Here is a 23,043-nt window from a genome sequence, read left to right as displayed (position 1 = left end):
CCCAAATACATGGGCCGTCTTCTGCTTTCCTAGGCGCATTAGCAGAGCCTGAATTAGCAACTGAACAAGCCAGGATCTGAACCATGGCTGTAGGGTACGGAGCCCTCACTCTCAAACACCGAGCACTACACACCCGTCAGAGAGGCACGGGCGCGGTACTCATTGCAAGAACAGCGCTTTCACGCCAACTTCCGGCAAAATTCCCGGCAGGCACAGCGCTCGCGGGTGTGGCTAGACGAACAGGCTGTCCCGAGCGCCGGCAAACGGGCTGGGAACTACATATCCCACAAGGCCCCGCAGGGCACCGCTGACTGGCGGAAGCGAGGCTGGCGCAGCATGTGACGTCATCAGGGACGCTGGCGCGCGGGGTTTAAACTACGGCGGTTTGCGAATTCGGAGGTTTAGCAGAGTTGTGATTTCTTGGCATTTCGCATTTTTCTTCCTGGAGGACCTCCGAATGCCCATGGAGTCATCGCTTCCGGCGCGCCTGTTTCCCGGTCTCACCATCAAGATCCAACGCAGTAATGGTGAGGGGCTGGGTCCCGAGGCCATGGGGAGCTATGAACAGAGAGGACTGAAATTACTACCCTGCTCTCAAACGGCAGGGCCCCGAGACGCTGTTGGGAATTTTCCCCGCAAATGCAGGGTCGGAGTTTCTACACTGGCAGTCGGTCTTCCCTACGTAAGGGTAGAAACCTCTGTGCTGGTTTGGGGTCCCTGCACTCCGGGAGTGGGCGGAGCTTCTCCGTGGTCATTGGACCTGCCAGGGAAATTAAATTAGGGCTGAAATTAGATGTAGTTCCCTTCCAGAATTCTCCCCTGAAACTTCCGCGCTTTTTTGGGGATATCGGTTCTGTGGCCCCTCTACTCCGACAGAAGTTGGTGAGTTGCAGTGTGTCAGGCAGTGGTGTTCAGAATCAACAAGACGGACAAGATCCTTGCTCTTGGGAAGCGTGTAATGCGGTGCTCTTGCGGCTACGCAGCTGCTGCGGCTCAGACAGGTGCAATCTTCCTGATTTTAGGAGAGTGGTCGGAGATGTCCGGATCCTCAGTGTTGTGTTCAGCGCAGTTCGCATGACTGAATTGACTCTCACGTTGATCAGAAACTCTTTCGTGGCCGGCGCCGCGGCTCACTAGGCTAATCCTCCGCCTTGCGGCGCCGGCACACCGGGTTCTAGTCCCAGTCGGGGAGCCGGGTTCTGTCCCAGTTGCCCCTCTTCTAGGCCAGCTCTCTGCTGTGGCCCGGGAGTGCAGTGGAGGATGGCCCAGGTGCTTGGGCCCTGCACCCCATGGGAGACCAGGAGAAGCACCTGGCTCCTGCCATCGGGTCAGCGCGGTGCGCCGGCCGCTGCGGTCATTGGAGGGTGAACCAACGGCAACGGAAGACTTTTCTCTCTGTCTCTCTCACTCTCTCACTGTCCACTCTGCCTGTCAATAAAAAATAAATAAAGCCAGGTACTCTGATGTAGTGCGCAGACATCTGACCTGCGAGCCTAAATGCCTGTACCCTGAGGGTTCTCTTTTTGAGTGGGAGTGAAGCCTTATCCCATGCAACTCATTTAAAGACCTGTTTCCTGCCTACCTCACTGTGAGATGTCTAAGGGTGAAGTCCCAGATTTGTCTCTTGGTGCTTAAAAAAGAAAAAAATTCAGCTGCCTCTTTGTCCAAGTTAACATTGGGAGTCTGTACGATCCTTAAAATGAAGCCGTTAGGAAGCAGGCGGGTGACTCTGGTCTTTCTGTGTTTTAGGCTTGATACACAGTGCCGTCATAAGGACTGTGAGCTTGGAGAAATCTTGCATTTCAGTGGAGTGGACAGAAGGAGGTACCACAAAGGGCAAAGAGGTAGGTGTGATGATTACGTCTACCACAGTTAATATCTTCCTGTGTAAAGAATCTGTGGAAGAACCTCTGAGAGCCCAATTTCTGATGCTGCGTGTCTTCCCTAATCTGAAAAACAGCCCTCCTTGCGTGCACTGGGATTTTGTTTAGTGAAGCCTGCTCTAAACTGAAGCAGTCAGAAGATTCTGATGTATTCACAGAGCGCAGGCTGCACAGAATCCAAAAACCGCGTTCACCCACGCTCGGTTCTGAATGCACACTGCCCGTGGTATCATCCGGAGAGTGAAATCAGTAGCTCAGTTTGTGAAACAGCGAACAGAAGTCAGGTCATGAGGAATGGTGCCGATGAGTAGTGCTAGAGCGGCTCGGAGCTGGGAGCTCGCTGAGGGCGGGCTGGGTTTCTGGGCCGTGAAAGCTTAGCTGAAGCAGCAAGATGGCACCTGCGGGGACTGTGGGTGAAGAAGGCTGTGGGCAGTGGAAGGCTCAGGATGCTTGGCTCAGCAAAACAGGTACAGAAGGAACCTAGAGGACCTTTCTCTCCGACACTAAGATATTAGATTTTCTTCTGAAAACAGTGGGGAGCCCTGGGAGGAATTTGAAGAGAGGAGAGCTGTGACAAGCATTGATGTTCTAGAGACATTGTGGTGTGGTGAAAATGTCACTGTTAAAGCCTGGATTCTCGTGCAGCTGTTTGTGTGTTCGCAGGCATGCTCTGCCTCTCTTAGAAAGTGTCTCCTCATCTATAAAGCAAAGATGGTAATGTCTACCTATTAGGGCTGCTAGGAGAACTTACTTAAATCCTTTTGGACTGGTTCCAAAATGCTAGACAGTATGTTGTGTGCCAGGAATACAGGGGTGAATAAGAGTCTTGAACCGTCTTTCACAGAGCCTAAGGAGACAGCACATGTAAGGACTTGCTGAGCATAATGCCTGTGGTAGGTGTGCAGGTGGCATAGCTCAGAAATACAAGGAGTGAATGCTTTCCATGATCTGTTCCCAAAATTCTTTAAACAAGCTCTTCACAGTGCCTTGTGACTTCTTTGTTTTTGTTGTTTGTTTAGGAATGTATTTCCTATTGTGTCTCACCCTAGCTTAAATATTGCCTTTGGGAAAATAGTCTAATCTTAGCAGGGCATTCAGAGCCCTCCTCCCCCACCCTGCTTTTCAAGAATGTATTAATTTATTTGAGAGGTGGAGTTACAGACAGTGAGAAGGAGAGAGAGAGAGAGAGAGGTCTTCCATCCATTGGTTCACTCCCCAGATTGCTGCAATGGCCGGAGCTGAGCCAATCTGAAGCCAGGAGCCAGGAGCATCCTCCAGGTCTCCCATGTGGGTGTAGGGGCCCAAGCACTTGGGCCATCTTCTGCTATCCCAGGCCATGGCAGAGAGCTGGATCAGAAGAGGAGCAGCTGGGACTTGAACTAACGCCCAAATGGGATGCCATATGGGATTGACCTGTGCCACAACACTGGCCCCCTCAGAGCCCTTTCAAAATCTGATCCCGGCCGGTGCCGCGGCTCACTAGGCTAATCCTCTGCCTTGCGGCGCCGGCACACCGGGTTCTAGTCCCAGTCGGGGCGCTGGATTCTGTCCTGGTTGCCCCTCTTCCAGGCCAGCTCTCTGCTGTGGCCAGGGAGTGCAGTAGAGGATGGCCCAAGTACTTGGGCCCTGCACCCGCATGGGAGACCAGGAGAAGTACCTGGCTCCTGCCATCGGATCAGCGCGGTGCGCCAGCCGCAGCACGCCAGCCGCGGCAGCCATTGGAGGGTGAACCAACGGCAAAAGGAAGACCTTTCTCTCTGTCTCTCTCTCACTGTCCACTCTGCCTGTCAAAAAATTAAAAAAAAAAAAATCTGATCCCATCCACCTTTTTTTGTTTTTTTGTACCATACACTCTTCCAAAGTGTCCTGAACCTGGCAGATGGGACAGCTCACCACCCTGCCTTGCTGTCTTTACACTCACAACTCATGTTCCCCCTTCTTAAGATGCTCTCCCTTATTCCTCAACCTGAGAACCAGATGATATCAGAATAAGGGCGAGAACCCTGGTCTCGTGAGTCGTTTATGTCTCTGGAGTTTGGAGTTTGGAAGTGGGGGAGGTATGTATACTGAGTGTCCGTCGCTGTCCAAAAAGTTACAGAGAGAGAGAAAGAAGTCTTCTGTCGCTGCTTCATTCCCCAGATGACTGCAATGAGCAGGGCTGGGCTGGCCAAAGCCAGGAGCCTGGAACTCCATCTGGGTCTCCCAAGTGGTTGGCAGGGGCCCAAGTACTTGGATCATCTTCCCCTGCTTTCCCAGGTGCATTAGCAGGGACCTGGATCAGAAGTGGAACATCCGGATCTTGAAGCAACATTCATATAGGATGTTGGTGTCATGATGGCCCCAGTGATAGATGTCTTTATCTGTCTTTGAATATCTCCCCCTTGCACAATACTCTTAGCTGTGCTGGTAACTGAAGAGACCAGTTAATGAATACAGGCTGCATATACAGGAGGTAAAAGCCTCCTCCTGGAGTGCATACTCAACCTCTGTTACGTTTTGAAAGGTAAACAGACCAAGTTGGGACTAATTTTGGTGTGTTTGAACCTGCTGTGAAGTTACACTGGTGAAGTCTGAGTGGTTCCCAGAGGGTTGCAGGACTCTGATGATGTAAACCTGGAATTGTGACCTCATTGCAGGCATAAACAGGAAATAAGGCATGAGCAGAAAGCTGTGTTTCTGGGCCCAGTAGAAAATGTAGGTAGGCTTAGGTTAGGTAGCAGCTGTCGGGAACTTGTCCCTGCCCATAAGATCCTGAAGGGCCGGGCCCTCCATTTTGACTATCATCATCAGACAGTTACGACTTGTTTCCTGCTCTGTGTCAGCCAGTTAGGGGACTGTGCCCTGCAGGATCCCACTGCCCAACAGAACAGTAGGGGAGCCAAGTGGCCTGGATCTACCGTGGACTACCAGAGTGCCTGCCTGTCTGCCTTCCTCTCCACCTCATTTTCATTACTGACATCTCCCGTTGGCTTGGAAATCAGAAACCTATATCCATCTAGATGGTAAACCATTTCTAAGGAGTAACCGTTTATTTATAGTTATTAGTGCTTAATGGAACTTGAAGTTGGTCGAGTCTGGTTCTAGGGATTCTCCTTGGTTGTGGAGATGTGTTTGGATTGAACAAGCTGTGTTGTTTCACTGAGGCTTTTACTTTCTCATTGCAGATTGATTTTGATGATGTGGCTGCAATAAACCCAGAACTCTTACAGCTTCTTCCCTTACACCCGAAGGACAATCTGCCCCTGCAGGAAAATGTAACAGTCCAGGTAGTGTCACATCTGGCTGCAGCCAGTGCCCAGAGGATTCACTTCACATATTGGTTCTTTGCTGATTTATTCTCTGGGCCTGCCTGGGTCTTCAGCACAGCACATTGGCTCAGGAAATGCCTTTAAAAATCAATGAGACATATATTGTTTTGTTTTCCAGAAACAAAAACGCAGATCAGTCAACTCCAAAATTCCTGCTCCAAAAGAAGGTACGTGGATTTCTACTTGTTATTGTCATGCAGTTTGTAGCAGGAATAAAGCTCCTGTGGCTTAGAGTTGGAAATGTGGAGCAGATTCGTTGTTCACTCTCCCAGGTGGTTTCTGTGTGAACAGAGTTCTGTCCTGTGTTCCCAGCGTCTTTCTCAGGGAGAATCCAACCTATAGCTGTTGGGCCAACTTCTAAGGGAACTGGTGTTCTGGGAAGTTTGCTAGCTGGCCTAGAAGCCTTTCCTGTAGAATCCAGAGCTTGATGCTTGGGAGAGTGGGAATCAGCCACTGGCGAGCTCACCTACCTAGGGCCTAACTTCCTCAGGGGGACAGTACGCCTTAGAGTGAGGCTGCAGAAAGCAGGTGTTAAGTCTGGGCCATTTAGAAGCCAGGTGATGGTGATATGGAGGCGGGACAGGAGAATAACAGCAATGCCTCTTAAGAATCTTAAGAGAAGGTTGGACTTACTATACAGAAGCACTCAGCCCAAACCTGTGACTGTGATAGACTGTGCCTATAGAGGGCGGCTAAAGGCACGAACTGCCCAAGAAAAAGCCCACAGTGCCTTGCAGGCCAGTGAGCCTATGCATAGCCCAGTTCACAGTTGTCATTGCCCGACATGATCCAGCTACTTCAGGGATCCAGAGAATACAGGTCTGGAGTGTTAGGTTCTGAGGACCCTGGGTGGAAGATGGCACCATTGCAAGAGTCTGGGTGGTGTGGTGCTGACCCCCTATTGCTGATTGCTTCTTCAGGGCCTGTTCGAGAGATGAAATGGCAGCAGTCCCATTCCATGTGCATATCCCCAAGAGATATTGCCGCAGCCGCAGCTCTCTTTCTTTTTTTTTTTTTTAATTTGAAAGGTAGAGCAACACAGAGAGATCTTCCATCTGCTAATTTGTGCCCCAGATGACTTGAACAGCCAGGCTGAAGCCAGGAGCCAGGAACTACATCCTGTTCTTCCAGATGGGTGGCAGAGGTCCCAATACTTGGGACCTTCCCAGGTTTCCTTCCCAGGCACATTAGCAGGAAGTTGGGTCCAAAAGCAGAGCTGTGGAGAGTTGAACTGGCACTCTTATGGGATGCTGGTGTCAAAAGCAGTGGCTCAACCCACTGCACCACAATGCTAGTCCCAAGTGTTTTAAATTTATTTTTATTTATTTGAAAGAGCAACAGAGAGATAAGAGACAGAAATCTTCCATGTGCTGACTCATTTCCTAAATGCTCACAAAAGCCAGGGCTAGGCCAGGCCAGAACCAGGAATCCAGAATTTCATCTGAACCTCCTATATGAGTAGCAAGGACCAGAGTACTTTAGCCATTCTCTCCGGCCTCCCAAGATGCATATTAGCAGGAAACTGGTTCGGAATCAGAGCAGGGACTCAAACCCAAGTACTCAATATGGGATGTGACATCTTAACCACTGTACCAAATGTCCACTCCACATAACTCCTTTTAATGGGAAAAAAATTATATACAGATTAGTCAACACAAATCATTTGAGAAATAGGAACATTGTAATAATCCATTTCCTTGGGGCTGGTGCTGTGGCGTAGCAGATAAAGCTGCCGCCTGCAGTGCCAGCATCCCATATGGGCACAGGGTCGAGACCCGGCTGCTCCACTTCTAATCCAGCGCTCTGCTATGGCTTGGGAAAGCAGTGGAAGATGGCCCAGGTCCTTGGGCCCCTGCACCCACATGGGAAGATCCAGAGGAAGCTCCTGTCTCCTAGCTTCGGGTCTGCACAGCTCCGGCCGTAGCGGCCGATTGGGGAGTGAGCAAGCAGTTGGAGGACTTGTCTCTCAGCTGCTCCTCTTTCATTCCAGCTCTCTGCTATGGCCTGGGAAAGCAGAAGATGGCTTAAATATTATGTGGGATGCTGGCACTACAGGTAGAGGCTTTAGGCCACTATGCCACAGCACCAGCCCTGTAACTACCTTTCAAATACATCTTTAAAAAACGAAAGTGCATTTAATCCACCTAACCTATGGAGCACCGTGGTTTCACAGTACAATACACTATGAGGTCTCAGTTGTTTACCCTCATGGTTACACAGCTGGGAGCTTGGGCTCCCTGCCACTGGCCAGCATTGTAAAAGAATATCATATCACTATTGCTAACCTGGGAAAGATCAAAATTCAACTTCTAATGAATGTGTATTGTTTTCACGTCATTGTTAAGTTGAAAAATCATGTTGAACCATTGCAAGTTGGGGACCATCTATACAGAGCCATTGGTCTAAACCTATAACACTTAGAAATTCAGGACAAGTTAATGTTTGCCTGTATGATACCACAGGTTCTGTTTTCAAACAGAAATTTATAATGATATATATATTTTTTTTCTTTTTCTTTTTTTTTCTTTTTTGACAGGCAGAGTGGACAGTGAGAGAGAGAGACAGAGAGAAAGGTCTTCCTTTTGCCATTGGTTCACCCTCCAATGGCCGCCGCGGCCGGCGCACCGCACTGATCCGATGGCAGGAGCCAGGTGCTTCTCCTGGTCTCCCATGGGGTGCAGGGCCCAAGCACTTGGGCCATCCTCCACTGCACTCCCTGGCCACAGCAGAGAGCTGGCCTGGAAGAGGGGCAACCGGGACAGAATCCGGCGCCTCGACCGGGACTAGAACCTGGTGTGCCTGCGCCGCAAGGCGGAGGATTAGCCTAGTGAGCCGCGGCGCCGGCCTATAATGATATATTTTATAAGTGACACATTGTTCCTCTGTTATTAGACTTGTAAAATTAATAAGAATTCAAGTATAACTAAGTTGTTTGTTTCAGTTAAGCCGTGTTTTTAAGTTTGCAGAAAATCATAGCAGCTGATCCCAGGGATTTCTAATGCTGGGACTCGGGTCTGGAGCATCCTGAAGCAGTGGGAAAAGCCTAGACTTTGTAATCTGACAGCCCTGGGTTCACATCCTGACTCTGGCACTTACTAGTTGAGTGACATTTAGACAAGTTATTTCATGATTCTGAAACTTACTGTCTTGTGCATGAGACAGGAATACAGATATTTACTGTATAATACTGCTTTGAGGAATGGGAGTGTGGTTTATACAGTGGTAGGTATTGCTAATGTTCAGCTTAAAAATGCTTTTTCAAAAGTCTTGGAATAGATCTGTTCAGAAGTGATCTCAGGTCCATCCGTGTACCCAAGGCAGATGCTTCTATCTGCCCTCAAGGGCTCCTAGATTTTCAGAATATGGAAAATTAAGTTTAAGAGTTACAGGGACTTGTTCTTTGTAAATATTTACTTTCCTTGGGAAGAAGGATGGGAAGTCGGTGGGCCCCTTTCCTCATGGCCAGGACCCATCTCACTGTGTGCAGAGCCTTAAAGGTTGGCCCCTAACTCCCCCTTCTGGCCACAGCCACAGTGATTGCATGTCGGCCTCCTTCTCCAGGTCTGCGGAGCCGCTCCACTCGCATGTCCACTGTCTCAGAGGTGTGCATCGCCGCTCAGGAGAATGACATGGAAGTGGAGCTTCCTGTGTCTGCAAACTCTCGCAAGCAGTTTTCAGCACCTGGTGAGTAGTGAATGTGCTGTCCCTGATTGAGACCCTGGAGCAGGCTCCTCACACTTTGCCCTGCCCCTGTGCTAGAATGCCGTAGGATTCCTCTACTCCTCTGCTGTACCAGCACTGCTTCCTTTCTTGGAAATCATCTCATTTTACTCCTTAAATACTTAATTGAGATTTTACACACACGTGCGTGTGCATATGTATATGTATATATACACATATCACTGAGAACATAGATCAGCGAGTTTTCACAAACTGAACACACCCATGTAACTAACACCCAGATCAAAGCATTCCCAATGAGCCGGCGCCGTGGCTCAATAGGCTAATCCTCCACCTTGCGGCGCCGGCACACCGGGTTCTAGTCCCGGTTGGGGCGCCGGATTCTGTCCCGGTTGCCCTTCTTCCAGGCCAGCTCTCTGCTATGGCCAGGGAGTGCAGTGGAGGATGGCCCAGGTGCTTGGGCCCTGCACCCCATGGGAGACCAGGAAAAAGCACCTGGCTCCTGGCTCCTGCCAGGATCAGCACGGTGCGCCGGCTGCAGCGGCGGCCATTGGAGGGTGAACCAGTGGCAAAGGAAGACCTTTCTCTCTCTGTCTCTCTCTCTCACTGTCCACTCTGCCTGTCAAAAAAAAAAAAAAAAAAAAAAAAAAAAGCATTCCCAGTTACCTGCAGGCATGTTTCCAGTAAATGACTGTCCCAAGGGTATGTACAGTCCCAACTCTAATAACATAAATTAGGTTTTTGTTTTTGTGTGCTTTATATAAGTGGAATTTAAAAAATATTTTTAAGTGTTTATCAGTTTTTGGTAGATATGTAAAGTAGTTGCAGATTTTATAAGATGCATAATCATCATACTTTACATGTATCAAATTCATCTAATAGGATGTAGGTAAATGGAAGAGGAATTAATGAAGCATTGTGGATTGTACTTTCTGCGTTGAGTCAGTGTGATTAGTTGTTGCCCAGGTTTCCTATAAGCCCTGGCTTTTCAATCTGTTAACCACCTGGGTTCCTGAGGCTTTGCAGAAGTTAGAAAGGCCTGGCTGTTCAGTAGGAGGGGTGGAAAGGCCTGCCTGGGCTGAGAGCCCCTGCTTGGGTCAAGTCTAAAGAGTTCAGGCCCTTAAAGGCCTTTTCCCTTCATGGCAAAGCCCATTCTGAGGTGTTCTCACACCCTTTGTGATACTTTGACCCGCGGAGCCAGCCCTTGCAGACAGGACAGTCGGGTCTGGGGTGTGGGTTGCAGTGAGGGGAAGGCTCAGGCCTTGCCTGTACTCTTAAGCGCCTGAACCCCTGCTGAGGCAGTGGTTTTCCTGGCCCAGCACCCACCAGGGTCAGATGAGGACAGCTGCAGTGTATCTGCTTGCTTCTCCACTGATTCTTGTTCCCCCACAGCTGGCCCCCCTAGGCCTTCCTGCCCTGCAGTGGCGGAAATACCATTGACGATGGTCAGCGAGGAGGTGGAAGAGCAAGTGCATTCCAACCGAGGCAGCTCCTCTGCAAACACTGTGAACCCAGGTAGACACACTGAGCTGCCTGCTGTGCTGTCCCAAGGCAGGACAGGTGGCTACCATTCTGTGCCTGAGTTCAAACCCTGTTTGTCACATGGGGACACAGTTTCCTGTACCTGTGGAATCAGTCTTTCTCAAGGGGTAAAAGATTGGGCAGGAGCTGTCAGATGCAGTTGCAGTGTTGTCACAGCTAAAGTCTTGGCTGTCACCTGAGGAACAACTGAGAATGACTATCAAAACCAAACAGGTGCCTTCTCACCTGTTTTTTGTCTTCTAAATTTCTGTTTATTTGAGAGACAGAAAAAGAGAAAGCTCCTCTCCACTGTTCACTCCTCAAATGCCCACTGTGACTCAGGAGCGTGGATATTGAAGCCAGGAGCAGGGAACTCAATACAGGTCTCCCATCTGGGTGGCAGGAATCCAACCACTTGAGTCATCACTAGTGCCTCCCAGGATCTGTCTGCTTGAATAGGAAGCTAGAATCAGGAGCCAGAGCCGGCTATCAATCCTAAGCATTCAATTTGGGACACAGGTATCAACTAATGTCTTAACCACTAGACCAAATGCCCACCTTCGTCTCTTTTTGATTATTGAAAAAATAGCCACAGAAACATAGCAAGAGCTTGGGTTAGAACTGGAGTGCTGGGCCGCCGCCGCGGCTCACTAGGCTAATCCTCCGCCTAGCGGCGCCGGCACACCGGGTTCTAGTCCCTGTTGGGGCGCCGGATTCTTTCCCGGTTGCCCCTCTTCCAGGCCAGCTCTCTGCTGTGGCCAGGGAGTGCAGTGGAGGATGGCCCAGGTGCTTGGGCCCTGCACCCCATGGGAGACCAGGAAAAGCACCTGGCTCCTGGCTCCTGCCATCAGATCAGCGCGGTGCACCGGCCGCAGCGCGCCGGCCGCGGCGGCCGTTGGAGGGTGAACCAATGGTAAAGGAAGACCTTTCTCTCTGTCTCTCTCTCTCACTGTCCACTCTGCCTGTCAAAAAAAAAAAAAAAAAAAACTGGAGTGCTGCTGTCACTGCTCTGACTTCACAGTAGCCAAGATATTACCATGCGGATTCATTCATCCAGAAGTCACATCTGTTACTTCTTCTCCTTGCACTCGAGGATCTAGAATAGGCCTGTCGCTGCTAAAGCCCCAGCACTCGGTCACAGCAGAGACGTCAGGCTGGCCTAGACAGGTAAGAGTGAGCTTCCTTTTCTTTCCTCTCTAGTTCGACGGAAATCATGTCTTGTGAAGGAAATGGAAAGAATGAAGAACAAGCGAGAAGAGAAGAGGGCCCAGAACTCTGAAATGAGAATAAAGCGGGCACAGGTACCTTTCTTGGGAAGCTAAAGCAGGGGGGTTATAAGACATACATTCTTAGCTAAAAATCTTACGGGCAGCAGAGACACAACTGGGCTTCAGCATTTCATTCTTTTGTTGTTATTTTTTAAGTTTTGAACTTATTTCATTTTATTTGAAAGGCAGAGAAATAGATCGTAGATCTACCAGTTCACTCCCTAAATGCCCACAACAGCCTGGTCTGGGCCAGGCTGAAAGCATCTCTCATGGGTGGCAGAGACCCAAGTCCTTGAGCCATCACCTTCTTCCCAGGATTTGCGTTTAGCAGGAAACTGGATCAGAAGCAGAGTAACCAGGACTCAAACTAGGCACTCCAGCATGGTATGTGGGCATCCCAAGCAGCAACCTAAACCACTGTACCAGCTACGCATCCTATATCAGGGTGCTGGTTTACATTCTGACTATTCTGACTATCCTGCTGATGCATCCTGGGAGGTGATGGCTGAAGTGCTTGGTACCCTGCAGCCCACATGGGAGACCCAGAAGGAGTTCCTGGCCCCTGGCATCAGCCTGGTCCAGCCCTAACTGTTGGCATTTGAGAAGTGAACCAGCAGATGGGAGATCTCTGTGTATCTCTTCCTCTCTGTTACTCTGCCTTTCAAATTAATAAATAAATCTTTAAAAATAAATAAATAAGGGTCTTGCTCTGTGGCATAGGGATTAAAGCCACCACCTGCAGTCCTGGTTTGTTCTGTATGGACTGGTTTGTGTCCCAGCTGCTCCACTTCTGATCCAGCTCCCTACTAATACACTTGGGAAAGCAGTGGAAAATGGCCCGAGTACTTGGGCCCCTGCACCCACGTGGGAGACCTGGAAGAAGCTCCTGGCTCCTGGCTTCAGATTAGCTCAGCTCCAGCCATTGCAGCCATCTGGGGATGAACCAGCAGATGGAAGATCTCTCTGTCTCCCCTACCCCCATAACTCTGCTTTTCACATAAATAAATAAATCTTTGAAAATAAATAAATAAACTACTATGCCAAATACCCTGGGACTCAGCATTTATTTATTTATTTAAATTTAGGTATATTCATTATTTAAATGTATTTATATATTTAAATATTTATTTATTTGGAAGAGTTATACAGAGAGAGAGAGACAGAGCCTCCATCCACTGGTTTATTCCCCAGATAGCTGCAATGGCCAGGGCAGAATCAAGCTGAAGCCAGGAGCCAGGAGCTTCATCCAGGTCTCCCATGTGAGTGCACATTCCCAAGCACTTGAGCCATTTTCCACTTCCGCAGACCATTAGCAGGGAACTGGATCAAAAGTGGAGCAGCAGTCAGGACTTGAACTGGTGCCCATGTGGGATGCCAGAGTTGCAGGTGGCAGCTTTACCTGCTATGCCACAATGCTGGCCCTGGGCCCTGGCATTTCTAAGGCTCCAATTCTGATATCCAAAAAGTTTAACTGGTTTCTCATCAGGATTCAGGAACAAATACTATAGTCAAAAATTTTTCTGAAGCCCTCAGATGAGGAATATCTAATGCTGATTGTCCTGTGAGCAAGCCCATCACATGGTTCCATGACCAGAGGGGTGCTGGGTAGTTTTCCGCTTTCCTCCACCTTCGCCAAAGTGGTGAATATGCGCAGTGGCAGGGGGAAGAAGGCAGTGGAGTCCCCTTAGTTGGGTTAATTGCTCTGAGGGTATCCTGCCTGTTGCTGTGCCTCCTAGGATGTGAAGAGCAGCCCTAGTCCACTTTCAGGGTGGTTTGGTGCATGCCTGGGCCTCCTGCCAAACTCTGGTCCCCAGGGCTTTGTACCTGGCCGCTCAGCCCAGAGCCAGGTGGCAGCTTTGTTAGTCATGAAGTTGCTCAAGAGCTGTTGTTGCTGCACTGAGGCCTAAGAGCACTTACAGCTTAACAGTCTGCCCTGTTTTGCTATTGTCTCCAACAGGAGTACGACACCAGCTTTCCAAACTGGGAATTTGCCCGGATGATTAAAGAATTTCGGGCTACTTTGGAATGTCATCCACTTACTGTGACCGATCCTGTAAGTAAATTCAAAGGACTTGTACCTCTCTTCCCTGCGTAGGTATCCAACTGAGGGGCAGGAAACTTACCTTTACAGGAATGAAGTCCAGGAGTCTTCACTCACTTGTGAATTTTTTGAAGGCTGGAGCTCATGAGGCCCAGAAGGGAGGGCTTGAACTGTACTCCCTGCCTACTACATGAGGTTGGCTAGATTTTTACTAATGACCATGAAAGTAGTTCTGAGACCTCCTATAGATAACAGAGTGGGGAAACTAGGAAAATAATGAGTGATACCTCGTCCTCGAGAGTAGCTAATGGGAGAGGCAAGGGTACTAGTGTTAGATCTTGACCCGTAATGGCTAGATGAGGGGTTAGAGAGGAGGGCGTCTGGACAAACTTGCTCTTTCTAAAAATTTTGAGAACTCTAATATTTTTTACATCCCATGAAGGTTTTATATACTTCCATTAGCATATACTAATTGTACATATTTATGGGCACCGTGTGGTATCAGGATACTTATACAGCATGTACTGGTCTCATCACAGTGACTAGCATTTCCATCACCTGTGAGCTCCTCTCTCCTAGTTCTTCATAAAATGCATAGCCGACTATCACGAACAAGCTTGCTTTTGGTTCTGCTCTGCCCTCTGCTGGCTCATGGCCTCCTCTCCCCCTGCAGATTGAAGAGCACAGGATATGTGTCTGCGTTAGGAAACGCCCGCTGAATAAACAAGGTAGGGAAGCAGTTGTCAGAAAGATGCTGTCACGTGAGTCCCTCTGCGTCCGGCAAGCCCCTCCTAAAATTCTCTTTCTGCAGAATTGGCCAAGAAGGAAATTGATGTGATTTCCGTTCCTAGCAAGTGTCTTGTCTTGGTACACGAACCCAGATTAAAAGTGGACTTAACAAAGTATCTGGAGAACCAAGCATTCTGCTTTGACTTTGCATTTGATGAAACAGTTTCAAATGAAGTTGTCTACAGGTTAGTCTTTTTTTTTTCTCCTTGTGTCCTTCGCTGACACTTTTCACTTTTAGATGCAGGATACTTTGGTAACACTATGCACAGACACCCTGGAGTTGAAACCCCTTGCTGGCCTCTCGTGTTCTCTGGGGTCAGTGCTAGAAGCTCTGGCTTCTAGCCCCAGGACAGCCCCATTTTGTACTTGTCACATCCCTTTCTGCAGCTTTAGTGAATGGATCACGAGTGAGGTATTATCCAGTACAATTTGAGGCTGGGCTGCACAGGCTCCAAGGGTCCTCCTGGTGTCTAAACCAGCTACCCCTATTCCCATTGGACTTAATAGGTTCAGGGAACCTCAGCTCTGCTCAGACACACACTAGACTCATATGACTATTTAAATAAATCTAAATAAAACTTAAATTCAAATTCCAGTGCCTTATTTATACTGCCCATATTTCAGTTGGTCAGTTGCCACATGTGGCAGTGGCTACTATTGGACAGCACAGTGGCTACTGTCCAATCATCACAGAAAGTTCTGGAGCAGAGTTTGACACACTAGGCATAGGCCACATCTGGCTCATGACTGCCAGGCTGAAGCCAGGAGCCAGGAACTCCATCTGGGTCTATCACATGGGTGATAGGGACTCAAGTACTTGGGCCATCTTCCTCTGCCTTCCCAGGTACATTAGTAGAAAGCTGGACTGGAAGCAGAGGAGCTGGAACTAGAACTGGCACTCCAATGTAGGATGCCTGTCTCACAAGTGCTGGTTTAACCTGCACCACAACACTGGCCCTTGTATTGATAAGTTCTGGATCCATGACTTCAACCAACCATGGGTCAAAAATATTCAGGAAAAAATGTATCTGTATTCAACATGCACAGGTTTTCCCCCTTTGTCACTGCTTCCTAAGCTATACAGTGTGACAACTCCTTATATAAAGTTTACATTGTGTTAGGTATTATGAAATATAGATGAGCTGCAGAATAGGAGAGGATATGCATAGGTTATATGTAAATACTATGGCGTTTTATACAAGAATTTGAGTAACTGAATTTTGGCATCGGGTTGTGGGGTAGGGGTCCTGAAATCAATCCCGTGCAGATACTGAGGGGTGGCTCCACAAATACTCTCACCCTCCTCTGCATCCTTCCTCCTAGATTCACAGCAAGGCCACTGGTACAGACAATTTTTGAAGGGGGAAAAGCAACTTGCTTTGCATATGGCCAGACAGGAAGTGGCAAGACACATGTGAGTATTCAGGGCTGGACGGGGAGAGCCTTCCTGTGGTGCAGCACTGGGCCTGGAGGACAGGGAGCTGCTTCCAGAAATTCAGTGCGGATGCTCCATATGCTCTCACCACAGCAGATGCGGGGTGGGCTGAGGTCGATCTAAATCCAGCCTCCTCCTGGCTTGTAACAGTGTGTCTCACTGTTGCAGTGAAACCAGTAAATTCTGGCCTGAACCAAGGGCCTTGTGTGTGTGTGTGTGTGACAAAGGCAGAGAGAGACTTCCATTTGCTGGTTTATTCACCAAATGCCCAGAACAGCCAAGAGCTAGGAACTTAAATACTTATTTATTTATTTGAAAGAGTTACACAGAGAGAGGGAGAGAGACAGAGATCAGAGAGATCTTCCATCCACTGGTTCACTCCCCAGATGACTGCAATGACCAGAGCTAGGCCAATCCAGAGCCAGGAGCTTCTTCCAGGTCTCCCACATAGGTGGCAGGGACCCAAACACTTGGGCCATCTTTTGTTCCTTTTCCCAGGCCATTAGCAGGGAGCTGGATTGGAAGCAGAGCAGGCAGGACTCAAACTGGCACCCTTATGGGATGCTGGCATCAAAGGCAGCACCTTAACCTACTATGCCACGATGTTGGCCCTGAGACCTAGGAACTTATTTAAACTTGCTCTCTCAAGTGGGTGGCAGGTACCCAAGCCCTTAGGCCATGATCTGCTGCCACCAAGGTTGTGTATTAGCAGGAAGCTAGAACCTCCCAGGACTTGAACCTGCTTACTCTGATAATGGAATGTTGGTGTCCCAGTCAGCGTATTAACTGCTGCACTGAGCGCCTGTTCCCTCAAGGGTCTTTTCCCCCTTCCTTTTGCAGACTATGGGTGGAGACCTAGCTGGTAAAGCCCAGAATGCATCGAAAGGGATCTACGCCATGGCCTGTAGGTATTGCGTTCTGTCGCACTGGGGTTGGGCACAGAAAGGCAGGTTGTTTACTTATCCAGGCTCACTCTCTCTCAGCCCGAGATGTCTTCCTGCTGAAGAATCAGCCTCGCTACCGAAACCTGGGCCTGGAAGTCTATGTGACATTCTTTGAGATCTACAATGGAAAGGTGGCTGGCAAGGAGCTCCTTGTTTATGCTGTTGGGGTTTCTGACTTTCTAAAACCTTGAATTCTGCTAGAAGTTGGTAGAAGCCCAACAACCTGTTAGCTGTCAAACTTCTGATGGACCACCTGCCCTGCATGAGTAGAGGATTTTATCGGATAGTTTCATCAACAGGAATAGTAGGACGACTCCTCAGGGCTCCCTCTCAGATGGGGGTTTGCCTGGGTGCACCATCATCCCTTGACCCACCTTCTCCGTCACCTGCTTCCCTGATTGTACTTATTAATTCTCCTAATTGCCCCTTCCTCTCCTATACATCTCTCTCTCCTTCCTAACAGTGTGTTGGTTTTTGCAGAGTTGTTTTTCCTAGAGCAAGATTTGAGTATTAAAAGTAGCTAATATTTATCATATTAAGGTACCGTATGCTAAGCACTATCTGAAGCACTTTGTGGTCTCAACTTCACGGATGAGAAACAAGGCTGGAGTGGTTAAATAACTTGCCGAAGCTGGCACAGCTGATAGTGTAGCAGAGCTGCTTCAAACCAAGGCAGCTTGGTTCAGATCCAAGCAGATGCGCTCTGCTGGACTGGGATCTGTCAGCTTGGGTTCTCTCTGTCCTTGTCCAGCTGCCACGGGCTCTGTAGGAGGGAGGAGTTGGGTAGGGTGACTATGGTCTCAGCCTCCTGCTTCCTGTCTGGCACAGTTGTTCGACTTGCTCAACAAGAAGGCCAAACTGCGTGTGCTGGAAGATGGCAAGCAACAGGTGCAGGTGGTGGGGCTGCAGGAGCACCTGGTCAACTCCGCTGATGATGTCATCAGGATGATCGACATGGGCAGCACCTGCAGGTCAGAGCACTGGAGGAGGACAGGCCAGATCACGCATGGTTCAGGTGGCAGGCTAGCCCTGAGCCCATTTCTGCTTCTACAGTGTGGCTTCCCCCCAGCTTGGTAAAGGCTATAAAGGCCAGGGCTCATCAGAACTGAGAGTGCTTTAATCTTACCAAAGCAGGCTTCGTTTGCAGGCTGTTACCTTGGAGGCATGTTTCCTGACTTCTCTGGGTTTTTCCTTGTTCTCTCATCCCTTTGGGGTGGAAGTTAGGAGCTCTAGGTCTGTTCCTGGCTGGAAGTAATGGAGCCATAACTCCTCTATGAGAAGTAGGGAACACCGCCATCAAGGCCTTAGGCATGGCCCACAGTGGTGCTGAGCAGCTGCGGAGGCCCTGGAGGAGTGCTGTCCCCTGCAGGGCCGTCAGCTTTACCAGATGGTTCATTACAGCCCCTCCCCTTCCCTGCGTGTCCTCTGTGTGACACAGGACACTGCTTTCCTTCTGCAAGTTCACACGAACCCCCGGTCTGGTCAAGGCCCTCACACTGAATCCATTCTGGCTGTCAAGAAAATGTGTTAGGCCAGATTAGTCTGGAGGGAGAGCTGCTGCCCAAGCAGAGCGGCGTGAAGTCCGGGACAGGAACTTCGGACTTCTTAGCGTCCTGCCAGGTCCCTCCCTCACCAGAGACTGAGGTGGCCTGGACTCTGGGGTGCCTGGTGACCCCAAAAGCTCATAGCCTTTCTTTGCCCTCTTGCTATAGGACCTCTGGGCAGACATTTGCCAACTCCAACTCCTCCCGGTCCCATGCCTGCTTCCAGATTCTTCTTCGAGCCAAAGGGAGAATGCATGGCAAATTCTCTTTGGTGGATCTGGCAGGGAATGAGCGAGGTGCTGACACTTCTAGCGCTGACCGGCAGACCCGCATGGAGGGTGCGGAAATTAACAAGAGTCTCCTGGCCCTGAAGGTAGTGGAATGAGCGTGCAGGGGCTACCTTGGAGTTCTGCTGGAAGGGAGGGAGCGGTTACACAGGAGGAAAGAAGGGACCTCACTTGTTGCTGCTCTCACTCCACAGGAGTGCATCAGGGCCCTGGGACAGAACAAGGCTCATACCCCGTTCCGCGAGAGCAAGCTGACGCAGGTGCTCAGGGACTCCTTTATCGGGGAAAACTCAAGGACTTGCATGGTGAGTGCAGTAGCTTTGGAGGTGATGGTGCAGGAGGAAACAGTTGCTTTCCAAAGAGACATTTCGTTCTGTCCGTGGGCAGGAGGCTCAGCACCTGGCTGCCTGGGGAGTCCAGGCTCTAACCTGACTTCAGCACCCACCTCATTGCCCACCCACGTGTGAAGGAAAGGATCTACCTCCTTTACTGAGTGTAGGTGCAGCTCTTGGTGGCGGTGGTGTGGGGGTCATTCCTCTCTTACCTAGTGAGAAGGGAGTTTCAGAATTCAGAAGCCTCCAAGTAAGCAGGAGAGCCAAGCCCTGTCTTGCATGGCTTCCCTCAGGCTCACTGGGTTTCAGCCTAGAAAACGGACCAAAGCGTGAGGTTCCAGCTTTGAATGATTTTTCATCCTCCACCCATTTTATCCCCAAACCCTTCAAGGTGAGGTCTACCCTCCCTTCCCTCCAGGGAACAGCCTCCCTACCAGCTGGGTATGCACAGCCTGGGTGCTGTTGAGTGCTCTCATCTAACTGTGGGTCTCGGCAGCCGCTCTGGGCGCAGGGTGTCTAGTGCCCTCACCCTGGGATCTTCAGCCTCTAACCATCCTTTCCCTCTTTGGCAGATTGCCATGATCTCACCGGGCATAAGCTCCTGTGAATATACTTTAAACACACTCCGATATGCAGACAGGTACTAGTACCTATAGCCAGGTAGGATGGGGGCTGGCATCGGGGAAGGGAATGGCAATGCTGGAAGGGGGAAGGCTTGGGGACCTCAGTGTCAGCTGTGTCCTGTGACTCAGAAATCCGAGGCTTGGGATTTCAGCCATGATGCCAGGTCTGTCCCTTCCTCCCTGGGCCTTGGTGAGTCAGCCATGTCTGTTTCTTAACCAGACCGGCTTCATCTTTACACGGCTTCTCCCTGGCTGAAGGCAAAGGTGCTCCTCCACCCCCTTATATCCCGGGTAGGGCTGCCTTCCTGTGGTGGGTGCCAGGGAGCTGCTGTGGGGTCCCAGAGCTGTTGTTTCCTCAGGGTCAAGGAACTGAGTCCCCACAGTGGGCCCAGCGGAGAGAAGCTAACTCAGATGGAAACAGAAGAGATGGAAGCCAGCTCTAAGGGGGCCCGGATTGCAAGCAACGTAAGGGGCAGGGCGGGGACAGGCAAGACAGAAATGGGGCCTGCAGAGGTGGGGACTGGGCCACACTGTCTTTCTCTTGGCTCCCTTAGTTCTTCAGTGAAGAGGATGAACTGTCTTCCCAGATGTCCAGCTTTAATGAAGCCATGACTCAGATCAGGGAGCTGGAAGAGAGGGCGGTGGAAGAGCTCAAGGAAATCACACAGGTGGGAGGTGGCCCTCTTGGGAGAGGGGCTGGGGATCTACCCTGGCACAGCCCTCGAGTGTCAGCGCTGTGGCAAGGTCAGCAGGGCCTATGCAGTTTATGCCAAGTGCCCAGACTTCATTACTGAGAGGAGAAGCCATTGGAGGAAGTTTGGCAGAGTGGTGACACGGTTGTGTCAGAGCTTTGGATGCATTCCTGTGGCCTCAGTGTGGGTCCTGGTTTGGGGACTAGAAAGGAAGAGCAAAGGTGGAAGAAGTAAGGAAATAGTTGGGAAGAATCCCAGAGAAATGTTGGTGCCTAGACCATGTGTGCTTGGCCATGGGATAAGACCCAAGAACTATTTAGGGAATGGAATTGGCAGGTTTTGATATCAAGCAAGGTGAAAGAATAGAGCTGCCACTCAGATTTCAGGCTTGGGCATGAAGAACAACAATGCCATTCATTCAACATAGGGGTTAGAGACAAGTTGAATAGGAAGAGTATGGATCATGCTGAGGATTTCCCAGGAGAGAGGGGCAGGAGGAGGCAGGATATGGGCTGTGGACAGAGGAGTGGCTTTTTTTTTTTTTTTTTTTTTTTTTTTAAGATGGATTAATTAGTTTGAAAGATCTTCCACCTGCTGGCTCACTCCCCAAATGTCCACACAGCTGAAGCTTGGAGCTTCTTCAGGTCTCCCGTGTGGGTGCAGGGGCCCAAGTACTTGCATCATCCTCTGGCTACTTTGCCAGGCTCATCAGCAGGGTGCTGGGTCAGAAGTGGAGCTGCTTTATCCGCTATGCCACAACGCTGACCCTTGAGGGGTGGCATCTTGTGCAGGCATCTGTGTTGCATGTACAGCCTCAAGAATGATGTGCAGAAGTCGCTTGGTTGTGTCTGAGTTGGTAGGGTCTTTCCTGTGTCGTTGCAGCAAGGACCAGGCTGGCTTGAGCTCTCCGAGATGACCGAGCAGCCAGACTATGACCTGGAGACTTTTGTGAACAAAGCGGAATCTGCCCTGGCCCAGCAAGCCAAGCACTTCTCGGCTCTGCGAGGTGGGTGCGGCTGGATGGGTGCCAGCGGACCATGGTGGCCTCTGTGGCTCCCAGGCAAAGTGGTGGTGGCAGCTCTGCTCTGAGTGAATGGGGGCCTCTGGGACTCCGCTAACCCCATGTGTCTCACTGCCCCTTCCTTCCAGATGTCATCAAGGCTTTGCGTGTGGCCATGCAGCTGGAAGAGCAGGCCAGCAGACAGATAAGCAGCAAGAAACGGCCCCAGTGACAACTGCAAATAAAAGATCTGTTTCACACCCTCCTCGGCAAACTCTGGGCACCGGTGGGTTGGCCAGGTCTGAGCTGGGATGGGTGTCAGTAAATGCCAAGTATGGGGGCACAGGTCCCAGGGCAGCTGGGGAGGGGTCAGAGTGACACCGGATGCTACTTTCTGTTTCCTCAGTTGTCCCCTAAGGGGGCAAGCAAGGAGGACACCCTAGTTACTTGCTGTGTGTTGCGTGTGGGGGCGGGCTCCCTGGGGACAGAGAAGGAGCTGGGGTTCAGCTCTGCTGACGCCGACCTGCTTTCCACACTCTTGGTCCAGGCTCTTATGTCTTCTAACTGAAAAAAAAATAATAACAAAAAGTTTCTGGGACTTCCTCCTTCCTTGCTATTTTTAAGGCCCGAGAGGATCCCTGCTGTTTTGTGTGTTTATTCATGTGTCTCACAATAAAGCAAGAAAAAAAAATCAGCCTTTTGAGTGGTGTAGGGGGAGGGTCTAGGATGTGTCTGAGCCTTCTGGGACACAGGACAGGACCGCAGCGTGACCTCTGGGCAGTGCTGGCTCAGTACTACCCCTGCAGTTTCAGTGACAGGCTGAAGCCTCCACTCTGACATGTTCCTCTGTTTGATTAGACACTCAGGAGGCTCTGGGCCCTTTCCTAGAGAAAGGGACTATAAAAAGGAGATGGCCCTCTGCCTATTAGAGTCTACTCAAGACAGGTTGAAGGATTCTGTGGGAACACTAACTAACAAGAAAGCACTTGACTTGCTGGACAGACAAGGATCTGAAGGACCACACCAATTTGATCTCAAAAAATGAAAAGTTTGGCGAGTTGTCTGAGCCAAGCACAGGGCAGGGGCAGTTTACAAACCGGAAGACTCCACATTCCAAGTACAGAATAGGAAGTACTGAATGGTAATGAGACCACTAGTTTCAAGGCTAGGAGCCATGGAATCAAGTGCCTGGTCAGGAGGCTTCAGTCAGGGATATGGGCAGGGGCGCTACCGCCGAAACTCCAGGGAACATGGGGGTCAGCGCACCAGGTTCTGGCCCTCAGCCTGATGCTTCCTTTGTGAAACAAGGACAGTCTACCTCCTGGTGAGAGAATTACTAGTTTCAGGAGCCATTACATTTGAATTTCTGGATTGAGAAATTTGGCCTAGTCAAAAGCTTGACAAATGACACCATCTCTGTGACCTTAAAAAACCTTCCAGAAAGATGGCCCAAGTCCTTGTGCACTTGTACCCAAATGGGAGACCCAGAAGAAGCTCTTGGCTCCTGACTTTGGCCTGGCCTAGTCCTGGCCATTTTGGCCATTTGGGGAGTGAACCAGTGGGTGGAAGATTCTTTCTCCTTCTCTCTATATATTTCTGCCTTTCAAATAAATGAATAAACCTTAAATTTAAAAAGCTTCCAAAACCCAATCCCGCCCCCTTCTGTAAAATGAAGCTATCAATCCACAGTTAGGA

The 23,043-nt window shown here is 49.9% G+C and overlaps 1 protein-coding gene across 3 annotated transcripts; it reads left to right on the top strand.

The window, feature by feature from the left end:
• The first annotated feature begins 247 nt into the window (after positions 1-247).
• KIF2C (kinesin family member 2C) lies at positions 248-21,936 on the top strand. 3 transcript variants are annotated; one of them, XM_002715148.6, is made up of 21 exons: positions 248-527; positions 1,750-1,844; positions 5,048-5,149; positions 5,310-5,358; positions 8,753-8,875; positions 10,265-10,387; positions 11,594-11,694; positions 13,619-13,714; positions 14,376-14,430; positions 14,514-14,676; positions 15,815-15,905; positions 16,767-16,830; positions 16,910-17,001; positions 17,699-17,841; positions 18,583-18,787; positions 18,896-19,006; positions 19,606-19,673; positions 20,016-20,121; positions 20,211-20,324; positions 21,231-21,354; positions 21,498-21,936. In XM_002715148.6, the coding sequence occupies exons 1-21, from the start codon at positions 458-460 to the stop codon at positions 21,578-21,580; spliced, it is 2,178 nt and encodes a 725-aa protein (XP_002715194.3). In that variant the 5' UTR covers positions 248-457; the 3' UTR covers positions 21,581-21,936. The 3 variants fall into 3 exon arrangements, with proteins under 3 accessions (XP_002715194.3, XP_008263578.3, XP_089156913.1); XM_008265356.5 differs by lacking the exon at positions 10,265-10,387 and having other exon boundaries at positions 306-527; XM_089300787.1 differs by lacking the exon at positions 1,750-1,844 and having other exon boundaries at positions 389-527.
• The last annotated feature ends 1,107 nt before the right edge of the window (positions 21,937-23,043 follow it).

The sequence above is a fragment of the Oryctolagus cuniculus genome, chromosome 7, assembly GCF_051225735.1.
Source record: "Oryctolagus cuniculus isolate XC-2025 breed Fujian yellow rabbit chromosome 7, ASM5122573v1, whole genome shotgun sequence".
In the NCBI taxonomy this organism is placed as follows: Eukaryota; Metazoa; Chordata; class Mammalia; order Lagomorpha; family Leporidae; genus Oryctolagus; species Oryctolagus cuniculus.
This window is presented reverse-complemented; position numbering and strand designations above follow the sequence as displayed.